The sequence below is a fragment of the Candoia aspera genome, chromosome 8 (genome assembly GCF_035149785.1).
Source record: "Candoia aspera isolate rCanAsp1 chromosome 8, rCanAsp1.hap2, whole genome shotgun sequence".
Taxonomy (NCBI): domain Eukaryota; kingdom Metazoa; phylum Chordata; class Lepidosauria; order Squamata; family Boidae; genus Candoia; species Candoia aspera.
The window spans coordinates 72202210-72226354 of NC_086160.1; the positions used below are offsets into that span (position 1 = coordinate 72202210).

Below are 24145 nucleotides of genomic sequence, written 5' to 3' on the forward strand. Positions count from 1 at the left end.
ATGCCCTTAGTAGCATCCCTGCACCATCCTTTCTCTCATGGTTAAGAAATACTACGATCAGCTCTGAATATTTTTTTTTTCTAATAGCATGCCAAATGTTCTCATCAAGAAATTTGAGGAGGAATTATGGGAGAGGGTTGACGGCTACCTGAAGTTTTTCCACCCTGCCAAGACTCCCATACGGTTAGTCCCTGCCTACACTGTCACTTTAGGCTGCGGCTGGGGCTAATAGGATCGTTCACACGAAACCATTGGGATGATAGCAACAATAAAGCACCCTTCCGAGAATCTTTCAAGTCATGGAAGAAGGCTTTGGATTAAGGATGCTGGCAAGTACACTTGTTTGGATTTTGCAAATGGATCTACCAAAGAAAATGCAAGCTGACTTTGACTTTGCTAGCATACGTGTTCTGTTTACATACAGAAGCTTAGTTTTTATTTACACAGTTTATCCACCACTATTTTGGGGGACTATTTTGTCAAAGACTGCTGAGGTTCAACAGGTCTCTCATCCTTTCTGAGCATCTCTAAGTCCTGCACTTTAAGAAGTTGCAGCTCAGGTTTCTAGGAGGTGACATATCCAGGCACTAACCAAAGCTTGGTCTATGAGCTTCAAGATGGAAACTGTGTCATGTATTCTGAAATCACTGTAGAAATGCTGACAAGTTCTTTTTTTGCAGCAAGCCTGGGGGCTAAAGGCCTGACAGCTTAAGCTGTCTTGAAAAGGGAATGAACCTCAATCAAGGTTGCATATATGCAATATGTCAGATTATGATGTTCCCCAGGGAATAAGGTCAGGATGACAGATGGTGGGAGATCCTTGAAAGATGGGGAAAGCCTGTTAGGTCCCTTTCTGTGACTTATATTAAACTGAAAAAAAAGAATACTGGTGGTACAGCTGCTGACATCTTTTTATGCTGGCAATTATGGGTTGAATTAGAGCCCAAACGGCAGTGTTATTTTCTGGTGGAGTTGGTATGGGATCTCATTCAGCCTCATTATCTGAAAAAAAAAATGGCCGGCATCACTGCATGGGTAACTTCTTCTTCATTTTAGAGCAAGCTTTCAAAAACAAAAAAAAAATTGACATCATTTTAAAGGTTTAGCCATGTAGGTTGGGAATTCTGGGATTTGTAGTCCCAACACACCCAGAAGGCATCTATGGTGGAAATCTAATATGGAAAAAAGCCTGGAAGAAGCAGCAGCTGTACTTTTCCACCAACAGAAACACTTCTGTCTTGGAGAACCAGATGGCTGCTCAAAGTCATCTTCCCTTAACCCAGTGAAATGCTACATGAGGTTTGGGCTGAATGTTTCTGCCTAGCCTAAATCATGTGAATTGTTTCCTTCTGAACTACCCTCACAAGGACCAACTTCACCGATGGACATACCTGGTGAAATCTGTCATCTCCATCATGATCATGCACATCTGCTTGGCCAAGACAATGATGTCATTGCCACTGTCATCCCATTTGGCCACTTCAGCATCCAGTTTGCTCTTTTCTTGGTGGAATATCTCCACCTGCTCAGCTATTTTCGCCTTCTCTTCCTGGGGAAGCTGGGCCATGATTGCCTGCATTAAACCATACAGAATCTTGTAATTTTAAGAAATGACCTTGTCAAGAACAAAAGCTTTGAGTTAGCTTCTCACCACTTTCCGTAAGTAGGAAAACCATAAAAAACATTATACATTCTGATCTTAATTTGAATCTAATCTGATTATTTATGCTGATGAGGAATCCATCTGCTGGATCCTTCTGCTGACGAGGAATCCCTCTAGATCACTGATGCCAACTAACCAGCTCATCGCCATCTTTCCAGAGCTGGACCAGTCAGTGCACACACTCTAGTTCATTTTTTCTGAACTTTGAAACAAACAAACAAAGAAGGAACAGTCTAGTGGCACCTTAAAAATGAAATATTTATTATCACTGAATCTTTCATGGGTCATGGACTACTTCATCAGCTATTAGAAAGGAGAAAACAGCTTCTCAAAAAGCCAGTATAATTATAATATAGTAACAGATGGCTCTAATATGGTTAGTGAGCTGGATTATAGTAGATGACAATCTGCACAGAACTGGATCATCAAGATATGCCACTGATATCATAGGAAAGCTCCTAAATTTCCAGTTTGTGATGGACTTTTGTGTGCTTCAGAATTCAAGCTTTGGAAGATAACTTTTCTAGAAGAACTTGAAAAGGTTTAAATGCAGATCACCATTTAACTGTCTCAGATATTAGCAATAAACATTTTATTCTAACTTTTTCAAGAAAGAAGCGACAATGCTACAACACAAAACAGCAAAATGGTAATAATTACTTTTGAAGATCAAATGGGAACGTTTCAGCAGTGATTTCTAGACTGAAAGTATGTTTGGCTCCAGGGTTATACCACACTGCATGGTACACTTAATGGGGTGTGACATAGATTTAAGTGTCATTACATTTTTTTCTTGTTTATGTCACTTTCAGTCAGCTATCGCTTCTCTCTACATATTCTTAAAATGCTCTTGGCTTTTTAAAAATTCATAACTGACCTTTTCTAGAACCAGAATTGCGGGGGGGGGGGGGAAGGTTATCTTGAATCAGGGGATTGGAAAAATGGAGAAAATGTGGAAGCTTATTAAATTAGAATCCAATTTCTGAGTTTTAATTAGGCCTTATCAATGTAACTCAGCAGCCTGAAATGTTAACGTGCAAAAAAATAAAAAAGCCGCTTCCCCCACAAAAAGGCATAGAAAGTGAGTCCCTTCTTTGCATCTGAAAGAAAACAATGGCCCTGTTTTATGCACCTAGTGCTTATTTGCATCCCTGAGATTATGCATATTCATTTGCATGTGTGCACAGTGTCACACAATGAGTCTTCTACTGATATGTGGGATGATTCCAACTTAGACTAACATTCTTAACTTTCATTATTATGCTTCTTCCAACACTGGCATTTTTTTACAGTGTTTTTCTCTTTTTCTTTCAGTGGGTTACGTAGTATGCAAATTCCAGCTTTATTTACTTCTAGTCCACAATAAACATGAAGTCATGAAACAACAAATCACTTCTGTGGAGTGGTGCTATCACCACATATACCTCCCAGTTCTACACAAGCAGAGATATTTTGTAGGCAAATACTCCTAGGATTCATAAGCAACATCTTGAACAGAAATGCAGATGTTGGATGAACTTCAACATTGGACAAGTAGAATTCTTCACCATCTCCATCCTTTTCAAAAGGATGTCTTCAATGCATCTTCAACATCTTCTCAGGAAAGTTGGGGACTGTTTGGGGCACATTTTGAGGATAAACAGGAACCATAGCTAGCTGATGGACTTCCAAATGTCCCATTGGATTTCACTTGGTAGTGTTGGAGAAAAAAATCTAGTTGCCTACCTGGGAATCTCAGGTTTCATAAAAAGGAAGGAAGAAAATGATAAAGAAATGTCTAGCTCTTGTGCAGCCTAAAACAATGGCTTCAATCATTTGTATTGTTCCTCTCATCTAAAAGTAGAATTAATGAAGGAAAGGGAAGCCATGTGTACAGTAAATAGCTTTCTTCTCCAAATCTTGATTTCTTGGTACAGAAATGAGTTGCCTGGCACATGTAGAAAACTATCAAGACAGACCTCTTGATTTAGCTGTTGGATATTATGTAAGACCGCCATTATAGCTTTCATTCCGCTGTTTCAAAAATTAAGCTATAGTTATTTTACTTATGTATATGCACATTGCCTCCGCAATTGGTGGCATTGACTTGACCATTCCTGAACTTGGAAGCTAAGTGGGTTGGACACCAGCTGACACGTGGTTGGGGAAACCAGCTGGGAATTCCAGGGCTGCTGGGTAAATGGAGAAATTGAAAACACATGTTGGAAGAAGGCAAGGGGAAACTGTTTCTGTGACACTGCTAAAAAACCCTGCATGGAGGATGCAGTATCCAGGAGTTGAGTGGCCCTTGACCTTTATTTTGTAGAGGTGACTAGCGTAATGCCTAAACCAGTATATACAGGGGTTTGGGAGGAGAAGAAGAGGAGCGAGTCCTCCCTAATGATCGGATGGTAGGACATTATTTGCTGGACTAGGCTGCACAGCTTCATAATGGCTTACACACCATGCATGTATATCTATGTGGATGTATGTATGAGTAGGGGGGAATCACTTGAATTCTCCCCTAATAACCAACATTAAGTGTGTGTGTGTGTGTGTGTGTGTGTCTGTGGGTGTAAAAAAATTGAAATTTTGAGTAAATCTCGCTTTGCACACCAGTTATCTCTTCATTCTGCTTTTTAAGGCAATCTCATCTCGTTTACGTTGCAGTATCAAGTTTGTAACAGTATGGGTATTATGGGAGTTGTTTAGATCTATTGAGTGTAATATTATTGGGTGGCTTTGATCAAGATATTGCTTCCCAACTGAGTTTCTCAGCAAAGTGTAGAAACCTAGCAAACGTATGATGGAGAAGCCACCTGAGATTAGCAAACCACTGTCCCTCAAAGATTTTGGACCAAGGTGAAAGATAAATAAAAATAAAGCTTTTAAATGTCTTAGGATTAATTCTGATCCTACTACTCTGTGTTAAAGGTAGCTTAAAGGTATTGTAAGGCCTTAAAGACATGGCTATGCCACCAGGCTTGGGGATCTGGGGGTGTAGCACAGCCTGTTCAATGACTATACTGAATGTTGCTGATAGTTTTTATAGAGTACCTCATTATATGGTTTTATATGGATTTCCATCTTTTTTTATATGGTTTTTATATTGTATTTTGTTTTTTGTCTAGTTTTTAATCATTTAAGCTACCTAGAGTCATGTATTTGAGATAGGTGGTACATAAATTGGAGACATACATACATACATACATACATACATACATACATACCTGGGACACAGGAATAACCACTGCAACTACTTTTTGTCCTCCTCATCTTTTGCTTAGAGCCCAGTTTATGTCATCTTACCTAGAAGTACTTCAAGATACACAGAAGATACTGATGTTTTCCTCACTCTTTTAGAGGTTATTAGTTACCCTGACCACCAGGAGACTTGACATTGCTAGTTTCATCTTTACGGGGAATTGTCAGGCATGGGTAGCCAGATGTTATTCTGTGGGGTTCAAACCCTCTGCTGGAATTGAACTCATGCTGCTTTGCACTTACGTGGCTATGTACTGTACAGGATACTAGCTTTAGGAGCTATCCAGGTCCTGGCACTCAGCAATTTGCAGTTAGGGATATATTTAGAGAGAATGGTACATACAGTCCACCTTCCCTTAGGTAACATCTGCATCTTTCTGCTCTGAAAGCTTAGGGGAAGGTGGACTGTATATACCATTCTCATAGTTTGGAAGATTATGTGAACAGGCGGCATAAGGAGAAAGACATGAAGCTCAAGGGATTGAATATGGGGTCCTGGTAGGGAATCAGCCTTGGCTAATTCCTGACACTTGGTCTTGGTTAGTGTAATGGTTTCTGCAACCAGCTATCTTCTCCTTTTACCGGACCACAGAATAATTTGAACCTTGAGCTGCTTAAAATGCATCTTTGGGAGATTATGGTTCAAAGTCATTGTCTGTCTTGCTCCCACAACAAAACTCTGGTAGAAATTCAGTTTCACAGGTTACTGGAGCATCCTACACAAAATGTATACAATCCTACAAGCAAATATATCACCTGGCTGGTTAAAATGGAAGAATAGGGAGGTTTACATTTATGGACAACTATCAAAAGTAGGTATTATGAAATGGCTCACAATGCCATTTCTGGGTGGTTGTGGTGATTTTGGAAACTGAAAATTCCATTCAGGTACTTTTTAATTTCAGATCTCTTAGGAAGCATTTGTATCAATTCAGTTGTGGTTTTGATAAGTATGAGAAGCTACATGCAAGGAAAGTGTTGCAGTCTTCCTTAGAATATTAAGAAAAACTTTCTACTATGCCTGGAGATTTTGACACCACTAATTAATATAGTGCAAGGCTCGTAATTATCTGCATGTGGAAATCAGGACACCATGATGTTGGGCTTTATCCAAAGCCTTCACCTCTAATGTTTTTTCTCCATAATCATAAGATTTAGAAACCTGATCTTTTAATAATTTTTCAACATGAAAGCTGGAATTCCTGGGACATTTGACAAATATATATTGGATTAGCAATTGAAGGATGTTTTTAAAATTTAATTCAATTACATTTTAAATCTTGGTTATGGGGAAAGGAACTACCAGTGGATCTTTTCTTTTGCAGCAAACTTCCCCAATCAACACCACTTGAATGTCAAATAAATTAACCCAGTTCCTGGGAACTCAAAATGAAACTTCATGCTCTGTAGCCATCTTAAGCTCTCTATTCTCCAAATCAGCTTGCAGAAGCACACAACTTGCTGTGAGATTTGAAGACGTATTAATGCACCGCTTAGACCGTAAACTCACCCTTGCACTTTGGCCAGCAATAAGCTGATCATCTTCAGTCTGAACACTTGTCCGGCTCCGAACATCATAATCTTCCTGTTCAAAATCAGAATCATCCTCTAGCTCTTCAGGAGTCTGGATTTTAGGGAGGGAAGGAAGGAAGGAAGGAAAAGAACAGATGGCAAACTTAGGAAGGATACAGATGAACTCCAGTGATTGCTATGTTCGTGTTTTATCAAGTACCTGCCCAGGAAATGTTGTTTCTTCTTCATTTTAAATTAACTTGTCTGCAAAGGCAGGCCCAAATTGAATTGTCCACAAAAAAATGAAGTTGTTCCAAACCTACTTTTCACAACCAGCATTAATCATCACCTTGCTGTGATTTCTCTTAAGTCTGTTAACAGGGAGAATGTACATTGTGCAAACTAACAGCCATGGGATGCATTTCCCCCTTGGAATGTGATATTTCAAAATAATTGTATTTCTTCTCTGGGAAAAGAAGACCAATAAAACAACATGCTGAACAGATTGCATCATCTTTCAAGAGATTACAGAAATACCTGCAAAAAAGGCATCTTGAGCTCAGGGATGAGAAGAAGAAAACCCCGCCTCTCTTTCTCTAACTGGAATTTAAATTGGACACAGTCTGAATTGTGATCTATGTATTTATCAGCAGACTGATCACAAGACTTGGCAATGGAAGGAGGCTGGATTGTGAGGTTGCCGAGAAGATTGCAACTCTCCATATCGATGCTTGCTAAAGAAAGGAGAACCTTCCTTGTGTTCATTTGCTCTTTTCACACGTTCATTCCTCCATATTCGCAAGACGTTTTTCAGGGTTCCAGAGCTGAGATGGTTAAACAAATGGCTGGATTATAGCAGAGAGAACATGGCAATAGCTCTTGTAATGGAATGTACTGTACAAATAAAGGCAAGGCACCAATTGTAAGAGAGGATGTTAGGAGCAACCATTAAACCAAGAAATCTCTCTTCCAGGGGAAAGGGGGTGTATGGCATGTCAAGATATCTTTGTGGGTGTTTTCAAAGTGCTCTGAAGGGCAAACAGTCTTTTTTCTCATGCGAGTCTATGCTTTGTTATTCCTCATTAACTCCCACTTGAAATCAGCAGGGGTTCTGTGCAAATAAGAAAATAGCCAAGGTAACCTTATCCGCCTTATCTTGACAAGCAGAAGGCATGGCTCTTAGATACGTTGGGGCGGTCCAACCCTGGCTACTGAAGACTAAAGGACTTCAAAATTCAAAACAGCTCCAAATCTCTTCCACTGAGCAATGCTTCCCCATCGTCTGCTAACTTTTTGTTCATCTTCTGCAGGCAGAGTGAACATCAAACCCCTCTGACAGAATAGCCAAAGGCTGCCCTCTTTGATATCCCAGCTGCAGCTGAACAACAATCAGAAGCAGCTACAGTGACTTTATCACAAGCGAGACAACGGACACTGAGACCCTGAGTATCTCCATTACTGTAACACAGGCTTCCTCTATCTGAGGTCCTCCAGATGTAGTGGAAGTACAACTGCTGGAATTCCCATTCAGTATGGTTAATCAACCTGAAGAGCACCGGGAGGAGCCTGTGGCGTATGTTGTGCTTGTATATGCTTTGCTTGGGAGAAAGAGGATAACATGGGATTTTTGAACAGTAGGTATAATGGAATTCTGACTGCATGCCATTGTTCCAGTGAACTGCATTCCCTGCATTGCTGTGATCAGATCTTAGAGAGGGACCACACCGCATCATCCAGCAGTGACTGGCCTTGCAGATAGACATTCCAACTTGGCTTTTCTTCCAAGCATCTCTCTAGGGGAAACCCCCGTTATTGTGACAACACATATGTACTAAGGTGCAGATAAAGCAATAGAAGATTGATGCAGTCTGGTCTACTCCTTTTTATTTAACTTTCAGCTCAAATCAGTTGCCTTTATATATGATATTTAAGGATGTTCTACTCCTTCCCTTATTTGTTTGTTTGTTTGTTTTCTATCCCACCTTTAACTCAAGGCAGCAAACATACCTTCCTCCTCCCTTTTTCCCCACAACAACAACCCTGTGAGGTGGGTAGGGCTGAGAGAGAGGGATTGGCCCAAGGTCACCCAGCCGGCTTTCATGCCTAAGGAGGGACTAGAACTCTCCTACTATGCCTGATTGGCTCTTGGGCTGAGAGAGAGGGATTGGCCCAAGGTCACCCAGCCGGCTTTCATGCCTAAAGCGGGACTAGAACTCTCCTACTACGCCTGATTGGCTCTTGGGCTGGGAGAGAGGGATTGGCCCAAGGTCACCCAGCCGGCTTTCATACCTAAGGCGGGACTAGAACTCTCCTACTACGCCTGATTGGCTCTTGGGCTGGGAGAGAGGGATTGGCCCAAGGTCACCCAGCCGGCTTTCATGCCTAAGGCGGGACTAGAACTCTCCTACTACGCCTGATTGGCTCTTGGGCTGGGAGAGAGGGATTGGCCCAAGGTCACCCAGCCAGCTTTCATGCCTAAGGCAGGACTAGAACTCTCCTACTACGCCTGATTGGCTCTTGGGCTGAGAGAGAGGGATTGGCCCAAGGTCACCCAGCCGGCTTTCATGCCTAAGGCGGGACTAGAACTCTCCTACTACGCCTGATTGGCTCTTGGGCTGGGAGAGAGGGATTGGCCCAAGGTCACCCAGCCGGCTTTCATACCTAAGGCGGGACTAGAACTCTCCTACTACGCCTGATTGGCTCTTGGGCTGGGAGAGAGGGATTGGCCCAAGGTCACCCAGCCGGCTTTCATGCCTAAGGCAGGACTAGAACTCTCCTACTACGCCTGATTGGCTCTTGGGCTGAGAGAGAGGGATTGGCCCAAGGTCACCCAGCCGGCTTTCATGCCTAAGGCGGGACCAGTTTCTAGCCCACTGCCTTAACCACTAGACCAAACTGGCTCTAGTTATACATATACACATTAAATAAATAAATAAATAAATAACATATACACATTAAAATAAATTACATATACATAATATATAAAGTAAGATATACATTTTAAAGGCAAAAGCAGGTCCAACATTGACTTTACCCAACTAATTCTCTTACGCAAAAGGAATAAAACTGCAGTAAAACTGAGACAAGATTTCTTTCCTTTGGTTTATTAAGGTAGGTGTCCTAACAGTCAGAGATCACACTGAGACGAGGAGTAGTTCTCTAGTGTTTATTACTGCTACATAAGACAGAATCCTAACAAACTGAAGAAGCGTGGGAAAACCCAGACAGATAAACCCCAAAAGTCAAGGTGGGTCTGATCTGTGCCTCTTTGAATGGCTGCTTAACTCCTCAGTACTATGCATGTGTTTTCCCCCCTGGATAGGGGCCCCCTCCTGCTCACCATCAGTGCTCATGACAGTAGGAAAGAAAACTCTTCATGTGTTAAAAAAACAAGGTGATTTCCTTGCCTGCACAGCCAGACAAATATCTAAGATAATTTCTTTGCTTTGTAACCTCTTCTCTGAACAGTTACTGGGGCATCACAAATGCCTCTGACTGACAGCTAACCTGATTAAAAATTGGTTTAATGTCCATGTTTGCAGAAAAGGTTTTCAACAGTCACAACAACAGGAAGAAACATGAAATTTGTTCAGAAATTGTGTGTGCTAAAGATTTCATTTCAGTCTGCTGACTTGCACCCACAAAGCTGACATACTACATTCTCTTCAACACAGGTGTGGAGGATTCAGAAGAAATCTTGTCATTTCCTCCAAGGTCACATCTTTGGACTTGAAAGAATCCCACCAATTGAGGCTGATTAGCAAGCTGGTGAGGGCAAGGCTAGAGAGCTCTATGCAAAATGACTCCCTCTGTTGTTGCGCTGTTTAGTTTATTAAGGAGGAAAAGATCCTGATAAAATGAAATCAATTGCTTACTCAAGGTTGAAATGACAGTTTCTTACCTGAATAAACACCAAAACCTCTCCCCTTGGAGATTCAGTGAAGCAGTTAGTTAATTTATTTATTCATTTAGATATTAAAAACACCTATCCTCTACTCTGAGTTCTATACATGCATTAAATCGATACAAGTGGTTCTAATCTTCTTGGCACAATTGAAAACCAGATACCCAAACACCTTGGGGAATGTGTAATTTCTTGGCAAAAGTATGCTGGGTGAAAAGGAAACAGTTTCCACATGATTGGTTTTTGAAAACTGATCTGTATTGAAACACTGATTATTAAAGGGCAGCCAGTCGACAATCTCCAGGCTTCTCTAATGTTGCTGCTTATATCCAAGTACAAAAACTAGCAATTAGCTTACCCAATTTGCTGTTGCTATGACATACAAGGGAAAAGAAGAGAATTCTCCCCCATTAGCATTTACAACAGTCCAAGTGAGGGAGATCAAGACTAAATTGTGTGGGGGCTTGGGGGTGGGTGTTACTGACAGATACGTCACAGGATTCATTCTCAGTCAAATAATGTATAGGAATGGCTAGGACACGCTAAGAAGAATCTTCCCTCCCTGAATGGGCTTGGAAATCCAAAGGGTTCACATTTGCCACCCTTCTAGAAAAAGAAAGATGGGAAGTACTAATCATTTAATATGCTGTTTTGAGTTGAAAGTGATTTACTATCTCAGATATAGTGGTCAGTTGGTTTCTGGCTGATATGTTGTATGAATATTCAGGTACTGCTTTCTTGGCACACCTCAACATGTAATCACAAATGGAGCCCACGCTGAACATAAAATATGGGCTTTTGCCAGCAAAATAACTATGGGAATCAGGCTAGAGTGATTAAGCATGCAACACTGGGGAAGACCAAGTTACTCTGATTTCTGGTAAGATACTTACATGTTTAAGCTTGAAGAGAGGATAATATCAGGTATTTACCCATTAGGGTGCCACCATTTTAGAAACAGCAGAGGAGATAAGGTCTTTCTGTAAATTGAAAACTGTACTGTGCTTTCCTATTTATTGTGGGAAATGCATCTGTGTTTTGGAGGTTCTAGCTTGTGCATTTCATCTTTTCCAATGAAGTATACAACTCTCCTTGACATGATCCTACTAAGATAAAAATTATCTTGGGGTGTCAGGATGGCTGACAAGGGTGATGGGCTTATAATACAGAAAACTCTACTATTTGTTGTTACTACTAATTCTCCTTGCTATTATTCATTTGAACACAGATGCAAAGGTAAAATATTAGATTAAACCTCTTAGCTGAATTTACCCTAAAAGTGGGCTTATAAAATTTAAATCAACAAATCTTACACCCAATCAATCATTACATTCCATGAATGAGCTTAGTGGAAGGAAAGAGGTTTTTCTTTCGTTAGCCCGTGATTCACTTATGTACACTAAGGTCTTGAGCCTTTTACCTACAACCCCACATAGGACTGGGTGATGAGCATGTCCTCCAAATTGGTTAGTCATTTCTTGTGGACAGTTAATGTACTTTGAATGAATAATGATGGCCCTGGCTCGTATTGTTTAGGTTGGGAAACTAAACCGGTTTAGGCCTGGTTAGTGCCTGGATGGGCAACTTTCACAGAATGTCAGAGCTGTGGGCTAGACTGGGAATCACAAACAAACAAACAAACAAAAACATAAGAAGGCAACAAGCAAATCATGTCCATATTTCTACCAAACAAACTACATGGACGTGTCCATGAAATCAGGAGGCTGAGCCTGACTGTAAGAGACTTTACCATTACAGTGGAATAGCCAGACTGTTGAGTTCGGCTCTGAGGAATATAATACAAAAGAAGAAGAAAAGGATTCCTGCATTGTTATGAATCTTGTTAGATGTTCTTAGGTAAAATATTTTTTGCCACGACCAGGTTAATGAAAAACTATTGGACACTGTATTAAAATATGGCTCTGGAAGGGATCTGAAGTTTTGGACCGGTGCTTGGAGGCTGGCCTGGAGAAGCTGTAGCCTGAAGCCCAATCCTGTTGATTGAACAATAGAAGGCCATGAGCCAGTGTTCAGAGAACCCCCAGCCAACCCAGAACGGCACCTTTTTTCCTTCCGTAGTGCTTCATAGTCGGAAGTCCAGGGACCTCAGTTGTAGGACTTGTGATTCCTGTTTTAAGACCAGCCATTTGTATTCCCTCTCAACTCAACCTACTTCACAGGGTCTGTGTAACTCAACCCCTAAAGTAAAGGAAAGACTGTATGCAAGTGTATACAATATGATTTTTAAAAGAGATTTTGCTGGCCACTCATCATCTGTTCTTGCTATATTTATGACACTTGATGCCAATAAATCTTACAGTTGACAACACAGTGCAAATGCCAAAGAGTTAATACATCCTTTCTCCCTTCTAGGATCTCCCCCCTTCATTTTCCTGGGTGTCTTACCCTTATCATCAGTACAGCTTTCCTGATGTCCCGAACACCATCATAAACCAAGCGAGAGGCGTCAATGAACTCATTCTCTTCAAACGGCTGTGGGACGTTTGCACTCAGGGCTTCAATAGCGACTTCCACTTGTTCAGCAAAACGCGGCATCACTAAATTAAACCAAAGGAAAGGCCATGAGAATGTAGGTTTCCAAGTGCTTCCCCTTGGGCATAAAAGACTTTCAAGCAGGTCTGGAACATGTGGTGCTGCAGCATCAGGATGTAGAAATGGGTAAATATGAAATTATCCAACCAGAAATAGTCCTATCATCTCAAGATTGTGTGGACAAAGAATTTAACAGTTAATGTAGGTGCAGTACATTGTGTAAAGTTATGAGATTTAAACCAACAGTTGTTTGGATCCCTCAGAATGCTTTTCAATTGCAACGGACTCCTCCATCATTGAGATTTCTCCTTACTCCAGAGTAGGAAGTGCAGGGAAGGACTGGAGAGGTCTGCAAGATCCTGTGTTTTCTAGCTGTACATCATGGAAGCAGGTTGCTACCAAATCCCTGAGAAAATCTGGCTCCTTCAAGCAATCCATTCAATACTGTGGGTTTCTTCCAGGCTGGGCACTATAATTTGTATGGACAGTGGTGGCTTGGAGATCTTGAAATGCAAGTGACTGCTTTGGGGAACATATCAACTGGCATGACTTGAATGGGGCAAGCTCAGGTAGGGTGCTGAGGACTGAAATGGGAGTTGCTGTACCTGAATGAAACTTGAAGTTTTAATTTCAAATTTGCCTACCCATTCCTAAAATCCTGCCTTAACTCTGATGTGGGCAAACATGACATGAGTACCATGAAATCTTATACATATTCTGGAAAGGGGATATCAACCTAAATTGGGCTCCCTTATAGATTTCTGGAAGAAAGGATTTCAATCTCTGAAAATTGTAGGATGAATTGATTTGAGTGTGCATTAGTTTTTAAGTTATCCACTTGCTTTCATAGTTTTAAAATATTCTGAGTCAGTTCTTGACTCACCAAATATATCATGATATATTTTTAAAAAGTGTGTTGGGGAGAAAAAGGATGTGTAGAAATGTGCACTTAAAATGTACTAAAATGCAAAATTTCCTACTGAATTTCTTTTTAATCTGTGGATCAGGAAGAAATGGGAACGGAAAGGGTCGTTGTCAAATACAAGCAGTTACATCACAGACCAGAAATTAACTGATGCATTCATCCCTATGTTACAGGATATCTGCCACATCATATGTATCCATAGCTAGAGTCACAGGCACAGCAAGGGTTTCAAAGCTCTTTTGATAAATCAAAATCAACACACCACCTCAAATCAGACTTCACCAACCAGTTCTAGCTTCTGTTGGAACTGAACTGAAGATTATCTTGGCTATTCCGGCACAGATCTGGAAGAAGACAACAAGCTATGGACATAATAGATTGAATTTGTGACAAAATAATTTATACAATCTAGGCACACTTTATTTATTTATTTGATTGATTGATATCCTATCTTTCTTTCAGAAGGCAGCTCACATAGCAGTCTTATGTGATTGGGCTGAGGGAGTGTGTCTGGACCAACATCACCTAGAGAAGCTTCTACCACTGAGGGCAGACAATAACCTGGGTCTTCCCAGTACTAGTCCAGCCCCTTAACCACAACACCACATTAGCTTTCTAAAATGTAGCTTTCATGCCTATTCATATCTCTATTTAAAAATCTGTATTTATAAATTTTCCCTACAATCTGTAAGATAGGTTGGTTTGAGAGACTGACCAACCCCAAATTTCCCAATGAGTCTCTGTGCCAGAGGGGGACTTAAAACAGTCATGTCTTCCCTTAAACCCTCTGAAGACCCTCATTTGAAGTGTGGCCCTCAATGTCTTACGTAAATTATGGTGTGGTCCTCATGGTGATAAAAGTACATACTGCTGTTGAATCTATTCTTCACATCCTGCTGCACTGCTCCTTCTACAATGATATCTGAAGAAGACTCATCTGCCCTGTCTTGCTACATGCACCAAATTATCCTGAGGAACTTCATGTCAATTTCCTCTTATCAAACAAGTCAAGTGCTATCACCCATAATGTAGCAAAGTTCTGTATAGCTGCTGTGAATGTGCGCAAACAACTGACAATTGCACATGGCTGACATCATCATCCCCAACTCATTTATCTTCTGTAATATAGCATTGAAATACTAACTCCCATTACTCTGGTACCTTATCTAATAATTACTTTAATACTTTGGACTATGAGACTCAGAGTACATTCGAACAAATAGTCACCTTTTTAATTTGCTATGTGGCTATGTGGATGGTTTGTTTGTTGTTGTTTTCCTTTGCTGTATTTAGCTTATATATGTTCTGTTTCATCTGGTCACTGTATGAAATAAATATTATCTCTAGCTAGCTATCATCTTGCTGGAAAGGGCAATTGAATATATGCCAGAAATGGAAAATGATTTGTGTTTATTTGTTATTATTTATTTGTTAGATTTATAAGCTACTTTTCTGTGATGTAGGTTAGGCTAAGGGAGAAGGACTAGCCCCAAGTCCCTCAGTGAGATTCTGTGGCGGAACGTGGATTTGAACCTTCTCATTTCTGGTCCAACACCTTCATTGCTACACTGCATTGGCTTTCCAAGAAATTTAGTCTTCCTGTCTATATATACCTAGATCACTGTTTCTCAACCTTGGCAACCTTAACAAGTATGGACTTCACTTCCCAGAATTCCCCAGCCAGCATGCTATATTTATATATCCTCCTTCCCCAATTTGTCCTTGCAATAATTCTGTAAGGTAGGCTGAAATGAGAGAGAGGAACTGGCCCACAGCCATCCTGGAAGCTTCTGTGGTTGAAGGTAGATTCTCTTTGCTCCTAGTCCAACCCCTTCACCAGTACACAATGCTGACTGTTTCCAACATACAATGTAGACTAGCCTCCTCATGGAGCACCCTGGGCAACATGACTTTTCATGGCTAAAGAGTCTACACATATGGCTGCTGGACCTCACAAGGATTTCCCAGCAAGAAAAAGCAGCATGAACACTGAACTGCTATGCCATATGGTTAAAAAGAGAGAGAGACAGAGACAGAGAGAGACAGAGAGATTGCTGGCTATAACTAAGTTTTTTTTTTTCTCTTCCAGTGCTAAAATCTGACACATGAGTTGCCTTCAAGTCCCCAGAAGAGCTACTGGTGCCTAAATCCCAGCTGAGTGTAGAACATGAAAGATGCTAATGGCTTTATGTGAGCAATTCGCAGTATTAATGGTTGGGGCACACTTTCATACTTTATGAATCCATGCCTAACTGGCACATTCAGTATTTATTTCTGCAATATATATAGGCCTTGGGATGGCTTTTGTAGCCAGCAAAGGCAGAAAAAAAATCCTAGAGGGCTATTTGCTGATTTGTATGGCAAACAGTCTTCGAAATGGAAAATGTGTATTCAACTGGTGCAGGCAGGATGGATTCTGAGCATTCACTTGCCTGTGTGTGTCTTATCTTGCAATGTCAGCATGGCTGGGCTCCTGCCATGCAATTTAAAAAAAATATATTGTAGCACTGGAGCTACAAGACTGAGCTGCATGTCTTCTCACTAAGCAAACCGCCCTTACCTGGTGCTCCTGTATGCAATTATATGGACTGGGAACATGGAAGTAAATGCCTTAGCCTAAATCTTAATTATTTACAAGATGACATGCGATGTGCTATGGTTGGCTCCTGGAACCCTCACTGCGATTGCCAGTTGGAAGAGGAAACTGCAAGCCGCTTCACGTTTTTGCTTAGGAAGCCCAGAGATAAAGAAGGGGGAAGGTTCATATTAATAGTAAGGCCTTCTTTGAGTTAATTCCTGGTGATTTCCAGAGGACCTTTGTGTGGTTTTCTTGGCAGTAAGGTGGGTATGATAGCTCAGGAGGGAGGTGGACAATTATGGAAAGATCCCACTTGGCTTGAAGGCCACCCAATGCTTTGCCAATAATCAGTTAGTCACAGGAGGAACGGGAAGAAGAACCAACTTTCAACCATTACTGAAGATTTCATCTCCATACTCTTACTAGCAGGGGATAATCAACTGAATTATATAGCTATATTCTTGTCTGCAATAAAGATTCTTATCTAGCTGCGCTGAGTTGATGACTCTACCACCAAAACAAACAAAATAGCAGAGCTGTCTTGGTGCTAAGAGATCTGTGAATCGCTGTCAAGTCCTCCCAGGGAAGCTTGATAAAGAAGGTGGTTTGCTATTGCCCTCTAACTCCAGGTGTGTTTTGACTTCCCAGTTTAGCCTATAGCTTTGGAATTTGGAACCAGGGAACAGCCTGGTGGTCATCCACCCAAGTATTATTTATCTAGGGCCAACCTGCTTAGTGTTCCAAGTTCAGTCAAGGTTGGCCAGGTGCAGATGTTATTGAAGGCTCAGCAGCGTAACTAGTGACAGCCATCTAACTAGCAAACTCCCTCTAAGGAACATTTTTTTTTGCATTTTAATTTGTTTCAAAATTATTATCAGTTTTTTTTTTTTTTCATTTTTACTTATTATTCCAGAACAAAGAGGGAGGAAATCTGATCTTGGGAACCATCTAAAATGGTGGTATAGGGGAGAGGGAATTCCAGCCAAGTAAAATTTCATTTTGTATTTCTAGGTGCGAAGATTACTGCAGATGCTGACTGCAGTCAGGAAATCAGAAGACGCTTAATCCTTGGGAGAAGAGCAATGACAAATCTCGATAAAATAGTCAAGAGCAGAGACATCACACTGACAACAAAGGTCCGCATAGTTAAAGCAATGGTGTTCCCCGTAGTAACATATGGCTGCGAGAGCTGGACCATAAGGAAGGCTGAGCGAAGGAAGATCGATGCTTTTGAACTGTGGTGTTGGAGGAAAATTCTGAGAGTGCCTTGGACTGCAAGAAGATCAAACCAGTCCATCCTCCAGGAAATCAAGCCAGACTGCTCACTTGCGGGAATGATATTAAAGGCAAAACTGAAATACGTTGCCCACATCATGAGAAGACAGGACACCCTGGAGAAGATGCTGATGCTAGGGAGAGTGGAGGGCAAAAGGAAGAGGGGCCGACCAAGGGCAAGATGGATGGATGATATTCTGGAGGTGACGGACTCGTCCCTGGGGGAGCTGGGGGTGTTGACGACCGACAGGAAGCTCTGGCGTGGGCTGGTCCATGAAGTCACGAAGAGTCGGAAGCGACTAAACGAATAAACAACACAAAATTTCATTTGCAAAATGTTTGGGCAACAACACCACAAGTATCTTTCTCCCGATTCATTTTTTGTCCAAGTTCTTTTGGTTCTCTCACTTCACTCTGCAACATGAATCATTCAGGATACAACAGCAGCAACAAAAATCCCTATAACACGTTGACAGTTGTACTGTCATAAAGACTTATAGATCTCATTGGCGGCTAAGCAGTCTGCCTGTGTAACCTTTTCCACCCCACTTTATTGCCCTTTAATACATGCGTTTCAAAATTCACATTATCTTAATGTGATCAGAGTATCGTGCTAACATTCTTAAGACTGCATATTCAGTTGGGAAGAAAGGGGGAAAAGGAATATATTTTATGGGGATTTCTTTTCCCGATATCTTACAACATAGGAAAAAAAAATCTTCCACTTTCAGCAGAAGGAAGCAAATGCCATAAGACTTCCCTTTTATGAACATCTCTAAACTTTAAGCATACTTCGAGAGATCCAGTGTGCTCAGAGTTTAGCAGGAGAAATCTGATATTAAATGGCACATTCCAAGCATGATTCATCAAAATGAAACCTGTTACAGAAATGAATCCAAAATAAAATTAATTATGCCAGCCATCCTCTCTCTGCTGACACACTTTGTAGTACCCTGATGGGTACATCTTTCAAAGTGATACTTTCATATTCAACTGCGCAGCGTGTCGGCCCAAAATGTTTGGAAGCGGGGGGGTGGGGGAGAGATATGCAAACGTGCAGCTGGCAAGGTTTTAAATTATTGTTTCCTATGGTCTGTCAGAGTCAAGCCTGCCTCTGACTCAGAGAGCGAAACCCCTTCTGAGCCAGAGGAGGAAACAGAAACTTGCTGGGCTCAAACCAGGAAAACGAAACTCGGAGAAGAGCCAGCAGCACGCGAAGAGTTTGTTATGGTTGTGCCCAGCTGCCTTTTTGAACTCCAGCCCCATTCAGAGGCCAAAGATCAAAGAAAATTGGGACCTCCTGAATTAATATATAGGAAGACTTTAGGGAATGGGCAAATAAAGTCAAGAGGAACGGCTGTGATGAAAATAAAGTGGTCGAAATGGGCAACGTGTACCTCTGCTACAAAAACTATCCTTAATCATGTTCTTACATCTTGGGTACCAGCTTCAAACTGGTAGCTTGTTCCATGATTCTAAGGAAAGGGTAACCCTGATATGATCCAGCAGTGTAAAGTGTACCGTAAATCACCAATGACATTGTTACTACAGATTGCACAAAAGGTAGATTTCTCTTCTGGCTGCCTTTTCCTGTGGCACAGTCCATAGAGGCAATATGTGGGCGGAGTTCTTCCTTTTCTTAGTGCATTTTCCCAACATAGCATCACTTCTGTGGGTACCTTTGATCTAATATCTACTCTGATGTGCACAGTCTACTGGATGGAAGTTGAATCTGTGATCTTCTGGCCTACTCATAGTCAAGGCAAAGCAGTAACCCAATGACATTCAGAATATTTTAAAGGATTTATCTACATGAGATGGCCCAGGGACTTTGCTGATATCCTAAAGAGATGCCTACCTGTGGCTTCCTAGGTGGTGTGGCCACCTGAAACATTGCAGGGGCACAAAAGACCTTTGAAGAATAAAGCATCCACAGCTTTTTAAAAATTTAAAAGAGCTTTAATCTAATACAATATCCAAGACTCACTTGCAGCAGCCCCAAGCCCGCAGGACTTCTTTTACTGGAAAGTGGACCAACAAACTACTGGTCAAATTGCATCTGATACCTTCCCCTTTTCTTCTGCTCTATTTCAAGTGCTTGATTGGCAGAATGTGTGAATTCTAGAATTTCCTGATGCATCTTGGTGTCCTTTTCAATGTTTCGATTCTGTAATTACTTTTGGTGATGCAGTTCTACCCCCTTCTTGAAATGAGAACTCTGGATGAATATTTGAGCATTAACAGCAATCCTGGAATAAGACTATAGAATGCCATTGTTATCTTCCTTTGAAAATTAGTGTCTCGGTTTTTGTAATCTGCCAGGGAATATCCAAGATGGTTTTTTGCAGTAGTTCAGCAACTCAACTGAACAGGAGGAAACAGGACCAACTGGAATCCTTGCTTGCCTGATGAGAAGGAAAAAAAGCGTGCCCTTTATCCTAAAGTCACATGAACAGTTGGCTTATCTTACATGGTAAAAAATATAGTAACTTCTCTCTAGTTAAAATCAGCAGGCTAGCTGAGAGAGAAAGAATAGAGGGTAGACTTAAGACATTCAGGACACTTAAAACCTAATCCCTTGCTGTCTCGCCTTATCCTGCACCATCCATCCATCTGGGACAACTTCCCCCTCTGCCCATTCAGGATGGGAGTACAGTAAGAGATGTAATCACTGTTCCTCAAAATAACATGTAATGGACATGCAAACATGAGATTACAAAAAAAGGACAGGCAAACAAAAGATGCAGCAAACAACCCATGCCTAGTCCATGTTCGCACTGAAGATGTTGCCTAGTCTGGCAATGAAGCATCTGCAAGAAAACCACAAGGCTCAGAGAGCACCAAGGACTCCCTAGCCCATTTTGTTGTCTGGAAATAGACCCACTATCTTACAGGATTTGGAGTTACTGGTATCAGTTTTGAAACAAACTTTTCCACCTCCAGCTGGTATTTTTCAGACCTTAAATTTCTTTTGTAAGGAAAGGAGATTGGCCTCACGGAAAGGCAGTGATCGCAAATTCAAAAGTTTATTAGGGCCACAAGGTAACACCCCCCATGTCTCCATTTCTGAATTATTATGGGAGGAAGAAAGAAAGAAATGAACATGACATTTTATTTAGCTTGGAGTGTTTGTCAAAGACTTTTCTATGAGGATTGTAAATTTCATGTCAGAAGATTCTAAATATTTCATGGAAGTTTTATTACATCTAAATCTGATATAAAAAGCTTCATGCTGCATAATTTCTATCTTGTTGGATCTGGCTGTTCCAGACATAATTAAAAGACAGCAAGCTTTGCAGAGAATTATAATGGTATATAAGTTGACACAGGCAATTAAACAAACATATCTTCCACACATTCACAGATAGACAGATCAAAAATGTTCTAAACTTGGCCAGTTAGTAGACTGGTTTTTAATCTCTCTGTAAATATTAGCAGATTAAGATTATTATTTTGTACTAGGGATTGAATAGCTGTACCCAAACCTGATTTAATTTGCATTTATGTTTTAGTTAGTGTATGTATGTATGTGTGTATATATATATATATATATATATATATATATATATATACATACACTAACTATATATATATATATATATATACACTAACTATATATATATATATATATATATACACTAAATATATATATATATATTTCTCTTTGTTGATGAGGCAGTTTCCTGAGTCAGTAATGCATACACTATAGAAAAATTACAAATACGTAGTTATGAACATAAAATGCTTACATTAGAGAAAATTGATGCAAAAATGAGTAAATTAGAAAAAAATCTGTACATAGTAACTGTATTACGGAAGACTGCACACATTTGTTCAGACTTACAGCAAATTAAAATATTCAGAAACTGATGCCAAAAGGAGACGGAATGAACATAGAATTTAAAGTATTTTAAAAGTTACAGAAAACAACACAGATGTATGTCTCCTTAATAGGTTCAATTTGGGATATAACTTTTGCTAAAATTGACAATATGGGCCACTTCCGCCAAATTGTCTATTTAGGATTAAATGCATGTCTGCATTTTCCCACTAGAAATCTGTGTGTATGTAAGAAATGAAATTCACTGCAAATAGTTTGAGGATCAACAATATAAAATGCTATTTTAGGCAATACATAATAAAAAGAACTTTCAGAATGTACAAGAATACAGGTTCTGCTGCTTCTCAAATCCCTACATGGGTTTAGATTTAGATTAGAATGATAGAATCCTAGAGTTGGAAGTGGCCATTTGGATCCTTCTTTGCTTGCTCAGTTAATTAATTCACCAAAATTAGCTCGTAATTGAAGCACTGGATTCATGGGCTGCATGCCACTGAATTTCATTTGCTTGGTGTAGCGGTTGGGTCTTCTCCAACTTTGGACTTTTCAGGGACACTAATTGGCTACGGCTGAAAACAAAATGCTGTGCTAGATGGATCTTTAGCCTCTACCAATGGGCTGTTTTGTGTGCTGTAATTCAGAGATAGGGATACTGTCTGGTTGTATTCCAACTTCCATCAGCTTCTACCAGCTAGCTGATGGGGAGGAATGACAGGGGTGGTTTTCTAACATCATCTGAAGGGCCACATATTCAACATTTCCATTCTGGAATCGTATGGCGTACTCAGCATAACTATTTGATAGTTATATGGAAGAATATGTTTCCGAAAGTTGCTTTGGTGTCCTTTTATCTACTGTAGTGGCATGTCCATCCTGAAATTCCTCCCACTATCTAAAGCAGTTGCAATCGTCTTTATTTTTGCCAGCATTGCAACATGAGAACAAGCAGTGGTTTCAAGAGCAGAACAGCACTTTCTTTGGTTAACCAACAGAAAAGTGAAAAGTGAAAAAAAGAAAAAGTGACAAGTGAAAAAAATGTCATTTGATCATTGTCTACCACCAGCCCCCACTGTTCTTGGCATAACAAAAAGCTGCATGGCCCCAAAAGAGAATTAGTTTAAAATAATTGCTAGCTATTCCCTCCATCCATGTTTTCAAAATATTGTGTTTATTAATCTAGCCCCACTGTGAGTTATGATGGTCTTTTTTGCATTTGCTGCCTTCCTAACTAGCTCCATATATTGCTGCAGCATCTAGAGTAGAGGTCAGGAAGGAAACAACCAGCTTTTATCTCATTTCAGATAAATCAGCATGGAGGCAATAAAAAAAGGACTCGGCATTTTAAACAATCCAACCTCATGCATCTGGGCAGGTACCTAGATGGTTCTAAAGTGGCACAATGCCTTTGTATAGAGGTACCGTTAATTAATTGTCATTAATCAATTAATGCCATTAATTATGTCACCAGTGTATCTAGCTTTGCACAGAGGAAGCATAATCTCTTCTTGGTGGAGCTTACAAACTAAATCTTGACAGAAGAAGGAGAAAAGACATAAGAGGAGTAATAACATATATTATTACTGAAATCCAAGATATTCTATTCTGGGATTTGCTTCCAAGCTATAATTAGCATAAACACAAGAATCGTGCTTACTTGGCAACACTGGGCCAAAGAAAGAAGAAATGAGGTGAGGAAAAGCTCTCCAAAAAAAAAGCTCAGAGGCCATGCATGCTGAAAAGACAAGTGTGCATTGGGTCTGAGATCTGTGACCTGCAGCTTTGTGATCAGGGAATCAGAAAGTCATTGGGCTGCAGTGGAACTTAAACATGTACCTTGCAATTCACCCAAAGGACTGGAGAAAAAGTGCTCCCACTGGGGGCAGAAAGAGGTGACATGGACTGGCTCATCACAGGCACACCCATTCAACCAGTCTGACATTTCACAGCTCATCAAAAATGGTTGTCCTCTATAGCTCAGAAGAGCTACTATCTATATAGCTTGAAGAATAAAAAGCCCATAATTCAGGGCAATGGAAAGCAAGACTTATGAAGGTCTCTGTGAAGAACACAAAGCTCTTGACTGAACGTATGGGGCTCATCCCTTGGGGTGGGAAGCCCACCTTAGCAATGAAATTGCTTCTGTGGGATTCTTGTGTCCCCAAACTTATCACCTTTGGCATCTCTGCTTTACATTTGAGCATCACTAATATTTAATGAAAACCCTGTACATTTGTCTGTTTGCGTACACATGTGTGTTAACATAGAAAAGTAGTGGGTATATACTTATGGAAGAAAGAAGATACTATATGCCTGTATATTTTTAACGATTCACTACACTATTAAAACTTAGTGTTGAATCATCTGAAAATGAATCCATTTCTTTTGTCCCATTTGGAACAGATAGTTTGACCTTTCAGAGTTTTCAGGAAGAATCTGAAGAACAGTTTAACAACAACAAAGGTATACACAAATGTTCATGCATCTATACATAATCTCCTGGCAAAACCTTATTCCTTAGCTATCAGGCACATGGGAACATCTCCAGAGAAGATAACTTCATTTTTTCCAAGAATTCTCCAAGCCCCCAGGATTATTTCCAAAAACAGCCTTTGGAAATACTGCTTTAAAATAAGTCTTGAGAATCCCCTAAA

At 40.4% G+C, this 24145-nt stretch overlaps 1 protein-coding gene across 2 annotated transcripts in view; it reads right to left on the bottom strand.

Moving 5' to 3' along the window:
• CTNNA2 (catenin alpha 2) overlaps window positions 1-24145 on the bottom strand; it is a 586207-nt gene that overhangs the window by 37976 nt on the left and 524086 nt on the right. For both annotated transcript variants that reach the window (XM_063310026.1, XM_063310025.1), the window contains exons 13-15: window positions 12729-12880; window positions 6417-6530; window positions 1392-1573 (exon numbers count right to left, since the gene is read on the bottom strand). In XM_063310026.1, coding sequence (XP_063166096.1) covers window positions 1392-1573; window positions 6417-6530; window positions 12729-12880 — 448 coding nt within the window. The remainder of the gene's footprint in view (window positions 1-1391; window positions 1574-6416; window positions 6531-12728; window positions 12881-24145) is intronic.